Below are 9759 nucleotides of genomic sequence, written 5' to 3' on the forward strand. Positions count from 1 at the left end.
TTTTTTTTTTTATATACAATAGGACCATTTTAATGTTTACAATAAATCTCTTGATTGCAGGTATGTATGGCTGTTCGGTAGTATTCAGAAACGTTACAGTAATGGCAGTTTTTCCAATTGGTGTGTAGTCCTCTAATTATATGTTAAATTGCTGTCAAACCAGTAAGACTGCATTTATGCATCCATCATTTTCAGGATTGTTCGTAACCTGGGCATACTTTCCCCAAATAACTTTGCCTCCTTGCGTCACAAGACCCAATTCACTCACATTTACCTCAATGACGGTACCTTTGGTAATAACACCCAAAGTTGTATACAGTGGGGATGAGGGATTCTTCTTTACACCAAGTATTGGTAGGCAAAAGGTGGCTTTCAGTTCAGGATGTGTCACATGGGCTTTCTCGAAACGCAAGCCCATTGGCCTTATGAATCTTTCATATTTAGGTGGTTTTCTTGTAAAGCCATCTCCAACAAAGCATACTTTAGTAACCACCTTCCATGCCTTCTTCTTTCTCTTTCCTGTTCGAATAACTTTTAATACTTCTGTTTCTCCCTGGGCACGGACTTTAGGCAGAGGGACTTCCCATTTTCCCGCCTTCTCTTTTCGTTTCTGTTTAATCATATTGGAAAGTACTTTAGCTCGAGATTGTCCTTCTCTGTCCAGCAGATAGGCAGGTACTGCTCCCTGGGGAGTCTTCTCATCATTCTTTTGTTTGGTGTTTCTTTTTTCATGCATCTTGATAGTCTTTTTCATTTGTATTTTCTCAGCGTGGCGCTGTTTATGGTAAAGCTTAGCTTTCAGACCAATCATTTTCTTTGCCTTCTTTGAACGTTCATGAGCCTCTCGACTTTCCTTCTTTCTCTTTTTCTCATGGTAATCCAAACGGTATCCATAGCGTTTACGATGTAATTCAATATATTCGTTCTGTGGCATGGTGATGGCCGCAGAGCCGCCACGAGGAGCCCCTGGGGTGTAAAAATGCTCTTAATTTTCGGGTCTCCGAAACCCACGAGCCGACACCACGCCGGCCGCAACAGGAAAGAGCAAAATACAACTCTTAATGCAGAGAAAATTCATTCAATGGAAACAAATTAAGAATGACACAAATGGTAGAATTACTAGACAAGGATATTAAATGGTTATTATCACTATTCCATATGTTCAAGAAGTTTGAGGAGAAGTCGAGAATATTTAACAGAATTTTTAAATACATGTCACTCAATTTGTTTCCCATCTCTTCAGATTATTCTTTCATTGCTTCATATCCAATACCTTGGAAATTATTGTTTTATATTTCCAGTCCATGGCTCAATGTAATTTTTAAAAGTAATACATTTATTATTATTTTTAAGATTTTGAACTTTTTATTTTAGTAAAATCAGAATAAACAGAGCACATGCAGTGCCAGCATCTAAAATTAATGCAATAAGCAATTACTAAACTTACAGTGACTAGAGGTTCAACGGTTATATTCAGCAATTCCATTCTTTTTTTATATTTTTTTTAGGGCTTGAAAGGAGATCCATTCTTTATTTACTGAAGATATTGCTGGCTGATAAAACTGAATGTAAGTCACTGATTACAGCAATACACAAAAATAACTACATGTTTGAGGACTGTAAATATGCCAGACAATCACTAAAAATCAAACAAAACAAAACATATAACACAATTCAGACAACCTTTGTGGATGTGGACACTTCATATCAGTGTTCAGAAGTGTTTCATTAATATCTTAAGACAAGTATATCAAAGCCTTGATATGTTTTAATTTCGAGTTGACAATTTTGTCTTAAATTTTGTCAGAAAATTATAGCTACATTGCCAATGCCAGGTATGTTAAATTTGACTCAAGTTTAATAGGACTTAACATTAAAAGCTCACACTACCCCGAAATATATTATTTCACATATGGTGACATTAAACGTTCAAGTGCCAGTGTTTTTTGTACTGTCTTTTGGTCAACTTTCTTCAAGCTTTCAAAGAATCATTTTTAGGCTTACAAAAATAAATATTTGTCAAAATATTCAATAAATATTACACAACTAGTAGCAAAAAGTATCCAAAATCTGTTGTGTCCAAATAGTTTTCTTCTCAACTATCATTCCATGGTCCTAAATAAAATTTTAGAATCTACTTCTTGACTGACTGCATTTAACAATCTCCAAGAGACAAAATAAGATTGGAAGGTTGAGGACACACACACAAGACATATATATATATATATATATTCTCTGAACGTGCAATAAAATAAGTACTTTGTAAAAAGTTATGGGCAAAACGTACAAGAGTCTAAACCTGCACTAATTGAAATAGCACCTTAACAAATGACCTCAATACTGTCAAGTGCACTTACTTATAAGTTTTAGAACAAGGCACAATATACCTGAAAATCTATTGTACTTTAAGAAATTTTTGCCAACTTTTTATGCCACTGAAAATATTTGTTTTTAAAGATCATTGCATTCTGGTCACAAAATCAGTACAAAATTCCAAGTGGGAGAGGCATTTTTAGTGGTGGACAATCATCTTTGGCCAAATTTAGCACAAGAAACTATAAATACAATGGAAACCTATGCAACTAAAGTAACTAAAACTGCACATACAGAACACACACCTTGTGCAGTTTAGTACATATTTGCAACCTGTGTGATTTCAAGGATTTCTGTTAGTCTTAGATTTATGAAGTCTACAAGTGTAAGCCATTTTAACATTTCAATGCAGCTTTAACAGAGCAATATGAATCTACATTTAAATTAAAGCCTGCTGCATAATCCTTCCTGCTTAAACCCCTTCTTGACCAAAAAACATCAACACTAGTATGCACTGAAGACCAGAATCCAACCAAGCCTATGGTGAGGCCTGGTCATTGCCATGGTCAGCCATTCTAACGTTTCACATTTTTATAGCAGGCATTAAAAAAACTAATTAAATGAAATCTCCCCCAAACATTTTATCAAAGCTTTAAACCTTTCCTGTGATAGTATGCCCACATTTGCCTAGCTTAGAATAAACTGCCTAACATTAAATGACAAATTGCAGTATTTACTTGAATTAACTTTAAAGAGCTCTTTCAAAAATATTAGTGGGTATGTTGATACAGTCCACCTCATCATGACTGGAATGGCTTATTTAAAGAGTATAAATTTCTAAGTGCCTATCCAGGATAGAGTGAGGAAGTCAGAACTGAACTTAGTACAGGTTGGCCGTATAAAAAACTATGCTTTGATGCTTTAAGATGTTCACCCAATCCACAAGTCTGCAAGAGTCAAACAGTCCTATTGCAGGCTACTGCCTGGAGTTTTTTTTTTCTTTTTATATTTATGGATGAACTGATGATTTCTGTTAAAGTTGTATCACACCTCTGTGCCAAGGTTTGATTTTAGGCCAAGTTTAGTAAATTTATTTTGTCGAAACAATTGGTATTGTGAGCATTACTGAGCCAACAGGACATCAAAGCAGTAAGTTGTCTAAAGTTAAAGTCATAGTACATTAACAAACAAATGATCCCTAGTTACAAAATTATAAATGCAATTTGTGGTGTGACTAAAGCAGGAGGGAAGAGTTAAATCCAAACTACAGCAATTAAGTCTTCAAACCAATTTCTGAATAAGGCTGCTGTTTATTTTCTTTCATTTTTCTTCTTGTGACTTTGAGCTCCCGTGAATTTCAGGAGAATCACAGCTGGTAATGTACTGCAAGTTCTTGAAGATACACAATATAGTCTGGCTAAGTTACATGCGGTTTCCATATTAGTTTGTAAGGGTGACTTTGCTGCAAAGCAGATTCAATTGTCCCAGCAGTCAACCCCCTGGGAGTTATAATTTTCTCCATAACCATCACAATTGTAGAAGCCTCCATAGCCACCTCCACCAAATCCTCTGCTGTTGCTGTAACCACCTCCACCACTGCGGCTGCTGCTTGCACCACTACTCCTAAAGCCAGAACTGCTGGAACCACTACTCTGTCGATAGTCTCTAACACCAAATCCTCCGCTGAATCTTTTAGATCGTCCACGATTGCCACTCTTGTAGTGGTGTTCATAAGCCATATTTTCCAACCAAGAAGGCACTTCTTGTTTAGCTTCTATAAGAAGAACCAACAAATCCTTTGTAATATTCATATTCTTTTCATTAAAGAATGAGGTGGCAAGGCCCAGGTTTCTTACACATCTGGTACTGCCAATATGATGCACATATTCTTCAATTACTTGGCAAATCAAAATTGATGGCATGTCTCACATTTGAAATGTCTAGTCCTCGTGCTGCCACAGCTGTAGCCACAATTGGGTTTTTCCCCGAGTGAAACTGGTGAAGGGCCTCCTCTTGATCTCTCTGTGATCAGTCTCCATGAATACTAATACAAGCATATCCTTCATGGTATAAGAAATCCTCCACTGAATCCGCTCCCTTTTTGGTCTCCACAAACACTGAAGTCAGTGAATCCCTCCCTGTTGCACCTAAGAGATCAAGCAGAAATGACCATTTATCTAAATCTTCCACCCAAACTACTTTCTGTGTGAGTGTGATGTTCTCAGAGGTAGAGCCTATTCTGCCTACAGCCAAAAAGATACATTCATCCAAAAAGTCACGAGCAAGCATCTGTATTTCCTAAGGAAAAGTAGCACTAAACATCATGGTGTGATGAATGCCCTTTAGTAGCACAGTATCTTGTTCAATTATACAAAGTATCTAAGGTTTAAATCCCATATCCATCATCCTATCAGCTTCATCCAACACTAAGTATTTGCAGAAGTCTAATCCAATCTTACCTCCTTCCATCATATCCACTAGATGTCCTGGAGTGGCTACTAACAAGTGGCATCCACGTTCTAAGTCCCGAATCTGCTAATATCAGCACCACCATAAACTACACAAGGACGAACTCTAGATTGGTATGAAAATTTTCTGGCTTCCTCATAGATCTGTACAGCCAATTCTCTTGTTGGGGCTAAAACTAAGGAGATGGGGTATTGTTTGCAGCACCCATATCTTCCATTTTTCTTCACAGCCTTCAAAGCTTCTCCTGGACCATCTGTATATATCTGACTCAGTATGGGTAAAAGAAATGCTGCAGTTTTCCCAGAACCTGTTTGGGCACAAGCCATTAAGTCTCTTTTTCTCTTAATAATAGGAATGGTATGTTTTTGCACTGGAGTAGGACAAGTATAGTGAGTAAGCTCAATGTTGCCCATGATAATTTCTCCCATGTCAATATCGCTGAAATTTTCAATATGTGGAGGATAGTTACTGCCAGTTGCCTTTACTGGTATATCATCATATTTCTCAACGTTAATCCCTGTATTTCCTTCAGAAAACAGTTCCTGCTCCAAGCATTCGCTTGGTGGAAGTGGTTTGACCAATCATCTTCATCTGACCTGTCACACCAGCGACTGTGACTACTCCGTTCAAATCTGCCAAAGCCAGATTTAATTTTTTGGAGAAGTTTTAGGTGTACAGAGAAAAATGAGAAAAAGTACACAGAATTCCTATGTATCCTTACTCTCACCAATTTCCCCTATTTTTAATGACTTGCATTAATATTGTACACTCGATGAGTCAATATTGATACATTATTGGCAACTAAAGTCTATAGTTTACATTAGAATTGACTCTTTGTGTTGTACCTTCTATGGCTTTTGACAAAAGTAGGATATTTGTTCACCTTTACACTATCATATAGAATAGCAGTTTCACTGCCCTAAAAATCACCTACATTCCAGCAATTCATCCCTTCTTCTCACCCTGGGAATCCTTGGAAAGCTTCTGCGCAGAAATGAAAACAATCAACAAAGTGAAGAGACAATCCACAAAATGAATGGGAGATGATATTTGAAAACTAACCACCTGACAATGGATTAATAACCAGAATATATATTGAGCTCAAACAGATCTGTAGGAAAAAAATCTAATAATCTAATTTAAAAATGGACAAATGATCTGAATAGGCATTTCACAAAAGAAGACATACAAATGGCAAACAGACATATGAAAAGGTGCTCAACATCACTGATCATCAGAGAACTGCAAATGAAAACTACAATGAGATATCATCTCACCCCAGTTAAAATGGCTTTTATTTGAAACATAGGAAATAATGGATGCTGGCAAGGATGTAGAGCAAAGGGAACCCTTGTGCATTGTTGATGGGAATATACATTAGTAAACCACTATGGAGAACAGTTTGGAAGTTCCTCAAAAAACTGAAAATAGAGCTACCATATGAACCAACAATCCCAGTGCTGGGCATATACCCAAAAGATAAGAAATCAGTATATCAAAGTGATATCTGCACACCTACGTTTGTTAAAGCACTGTTCACAATAGCCCAGATTTGGAAGCAAACTTAAGTGTCCATTAGCAGGTGAATGGATAAAGAAAATGTGGTACATTTACACAATGAAGTACTATTCAGCCATAAAAGAGAACGAGATTCTGAAAATGGTTGGAACTAGAGGTCATTTTATTAAGTGAAATAAATCAGGCACAGAAAGACAAACACCATATGCCTTCCCTTATTTATGGGATTTGAAAATCAAAACAATTGACCTCATGGAGATAGAGAGTAGGATGGCTACCAGAGACTGTGAATGGTAGTAAAGGGGTACGGGGAGGTGGCGATTGTTAATGAGTACAAAAAAGTAGTCAGGAAGAATGAATAATACCTAGTATTTCATAGCACCAGAGGGTGACTATAGTCAATAATAATTTAATTGTACATTTAAAAATAGTTGAAAGAGTATAACTGGATTGTTTGTAACACAAAGGATAAATGCTCGAGGGGACAGACACCCCATTTTCCATGATGTGATGATTATGCATTGCATGCACATATCAAAATATCTCATGTATACCATAAATATCTACAACCATTTTGTACAAACAAAAATGTAAAAAATAAGAAAAGAAAGAATACAAAGAGTAGATACAAACAACAGAAAACCAATAGCAAGATGGATAATTTAAACCAAACGTATCAATAGTATTGCATATTAAATGATATCGATATCCCAATTAAAAGACTGGGACTGTTGTAAGATTGAAAAAAAGGAAACCTTGATAATATGATGCCTACAGAAATCCACTTAATTTACAAATGATATAAAAGGTTAAAAGTAATAGAATGGAAAATGTATATCATGCAATCAGTCACCAAAATAATGCTGGAGCGACTATATTAATTTCAAACAAAGATGTTAGAGCAAAGAATATTATCTGGGATAAGGAAAGTCATTTCATCATGATAAAGAGCTTAATTTTTCAGCCCGTCTACCCTGGCCACGACATGATTTTCGTCCCCAACAACTGGAAGTTCTTCAGATTTTGTAAATCTAAATGTCATAAAAACTTTAAAAAGAAGTGCAATCCTCACAAAGTTAGGTAGACGAAAGCATTTCGGAAAGCGGTTGGTAAAGAGCTTACAGTGGATAATTCATTTGAATTTGAAAAATGTAGAAATCAACCTATCAAATACCAGTGAGAACTATGGAATAAAACTACTGATGCCAATGAAAAGAGTTGAAGAGATCAAACAGAAATGCCAAGCTAAATTTATAATGAACAGATTGAAGAAAAATAAAGAGCCACAGAAAGTTCAAGATATCAAAGAAGTCAAGCAAAACATCCATCTTATCTGAGCCCGCAGCAAAGGGAAGCAGTTGGAAGAGAAAATGGTACAGCAGTTACAAGAGGAAGTGGATATTGAAGATGCTTCTTAAAAATCTCCATAACCATTACTTTTATGTACATTTGAAAATGACCTTTGGAGACTTGGAACTCCTAAATTATTAGTTTATTTTTTACATAGGTAAATAAAAAGTGATTAAAATGTAGCTTTTTAAATGAAAAGTGATTAAAATGTAGCTTTCCTACATTGCCATCTACAAAACATCAGATATTACAGATGTTAGATTGCATCTCAGTGTTAAATGTTCACTGATAGATGTACTTATGTAAGTTATGAAAATTCTGCTTATACCTATAGAGGTGAATTGTGGATGTAAAATGGTCATGCCATTTGGATAATTGCGCTAGGCAGCATTCGTGTAATAACTAATGGCAAAAATTCACGGTTAGTGATGTATAAAATAAAATATTCTTTGCAGTAAAATATTCTCTTTATTAATGTTACAGAAGAAGGATACAACAAGGAACTAATAATTTGTATGACAGTGTCAAATGTTGGGAGCATTTGAGAGCAGGCCTTAAGCCTGGCATAAACAGGCCTTAAAGAAACTGGCCATAAACAGAATAGCACCGTGACGTCCTCGTGATGGCAGTGACGCACATTGCTAGAGGTTGTTGGTTTACTGGAGCCGGGAAAGAAAGACCTAATCCGCCCTTGGGCGGAAGACCGCTTGGGGGGCTTCTGAACCATAAACAATAGCGGCAAGTGCCTTAACGACATGTTTCAGCTGCAGCAGATAAGCGCCCCAGAGCCTGTTTCTTGCCAGTAAAGAATGCTTTGTTCCCTACGGAAAATGCTTTTGGTTAAAAAGATGATTAATATTTGCTTGCTGTCAATAAATATGTGGATCAGACTCTGTTCGAGGCTCTTAGCTGGCAATGCTGAGGCCCCACCTGTCTGTCCCATACCATACCTTTTTGCTCTCTATCTCTGTGTCTGTTTCTTAATTCATTCAGCGCTGCCTGGGTTGTGGTCTCCACGACCGATCTGGTCTCAGCAGTCAAATATTATTTTCATTTTAATATTTCCCGTTTTGGTTTATTTACATTTTAGAACAGCACAATGACATTGTTTGATGAAACCTAATTATGCTGGACTGTTTTGACCTGGTTTAACCCTTCTGATAAGTAGATGGATGTTGGGGATGAGAAGGGAATAATCTTTGTCTGGGGCGACACTACAGTCTAGAATTTCCAGTTCCAGTGATTCCTGGTAGAACAAACTTTAGTTTTCTAGCCTAGCAATGATCTAGAAGCAAAGAAATCCCAGTGCCTTTTAAAAATTACGCGGTTTTCTTTTAAAAAGCTCCTGTTTTTGGAAAGTAGAATTTATGGGTACAACATCTATTCATTATTTGCACATAAAATAAAACCATTTAAAAAGTAAAAAAAAAAAGCTCAGTTTTTCAAGAGGATATAATAATTCTAAATATGTACTTAATAACAGAACTCAGAGTACATAAAGAACTGACAAATCTATTATACCATTAAAATAGACAAGTCCACAATAATAATAGAGATTTCAACACTTTCTCTCAAAAAAACTGATAGAACAAGTACAAAGAAATTCAGAAGGATGTAGAAGCCTTGATCAACACCATCGACCAACCTAACCTATTGACATTTTTACAATACTGTACCAAACAACAGCAGAATACTCATTATTCTCAAGCATACAAGGAATGTTAAAATAATAGGCCATGTGTTCAGTCATAAACAAGTCTCAATAAATTAAAAAGTTTTGAAATAGCAGAAAGTATATTCTCTGACTGAAGTGGAATTGAATCAGAAATCAACAACAAAAAGATACTGTGAAAGTCTACAAATACCTGAAAACTAAACAACATACTTCTAAATAACCCATGAGTCACAAGAATAAATTAAAAGGATAATCACACATTATCTTGAAGTGAATAACAATTTATCCGAAACATGTTTACATTTGTGGGATGCAGCTAAAGCAGTACTTAGATGAGATTTTACAGCACTTGATGTTATTTAAACAAAGTCTCAAACTAATAACATCAAGTTCCATCTTAAGAAGCCATAAAAAGATCAAATAAAGGCTCAGTG

General features: G+C 36.0%; 1 protein-coding gene and 2 pseudogenes across 1 annotated transcript; 1 reads left to right on the top strand and 2 right to left on the bottom strand.

The window, feature by feature from the left end:
* LOC105730385 (ribosome biogenesis protein NSA2 homolog) lies at nt 1-1045 on the bottom strand. Its single transcript, XM_021667560.2, has one exon. It carries the CDS (start codon nt 932-934, stop codon nt 155-157), a length of 780 nt encoding a protein of 259 aa, XP_021523235.2. The 5' UTR covers nt 935-1045; the 3' UTR covers nt 1-154.
* A 2743-nt stretch (nt 1046-3788) lies between these two features.
* On the bottom strand, nt 3789-5425 carry LOC105730386 (ATP-dependent RNA helicase DDX3Y-like; annotated as a pseudogene).
* Nucleotides 5426-7240: 1815 nt separating this feature from the next.
* On the top strand, nt 7241-7718 carry LOC105730388 (probable ribosome biogenesis protein RLP24; annotated as a pseudogene).
* Nucleotides 7719-9759: the final 2041 nt, after the last annotated feature.

This window comes from Aotus nancymaae, unplaced genomic scaffold, assembly GCF_030222135.1.
Source record: "Aotus nancymaae isolate 86718 unplaced genomic scaffold, 86718_ANA_hifiasm-v0.15.2.pri h1tg000058l, whole genome shotgun sequence".
Taxonomy (NCBI): Eukaryota; Metazoa; Chordata; class Mammalia; order Primates; family Aotidae; genus Aotus; species Aotus nancymaae.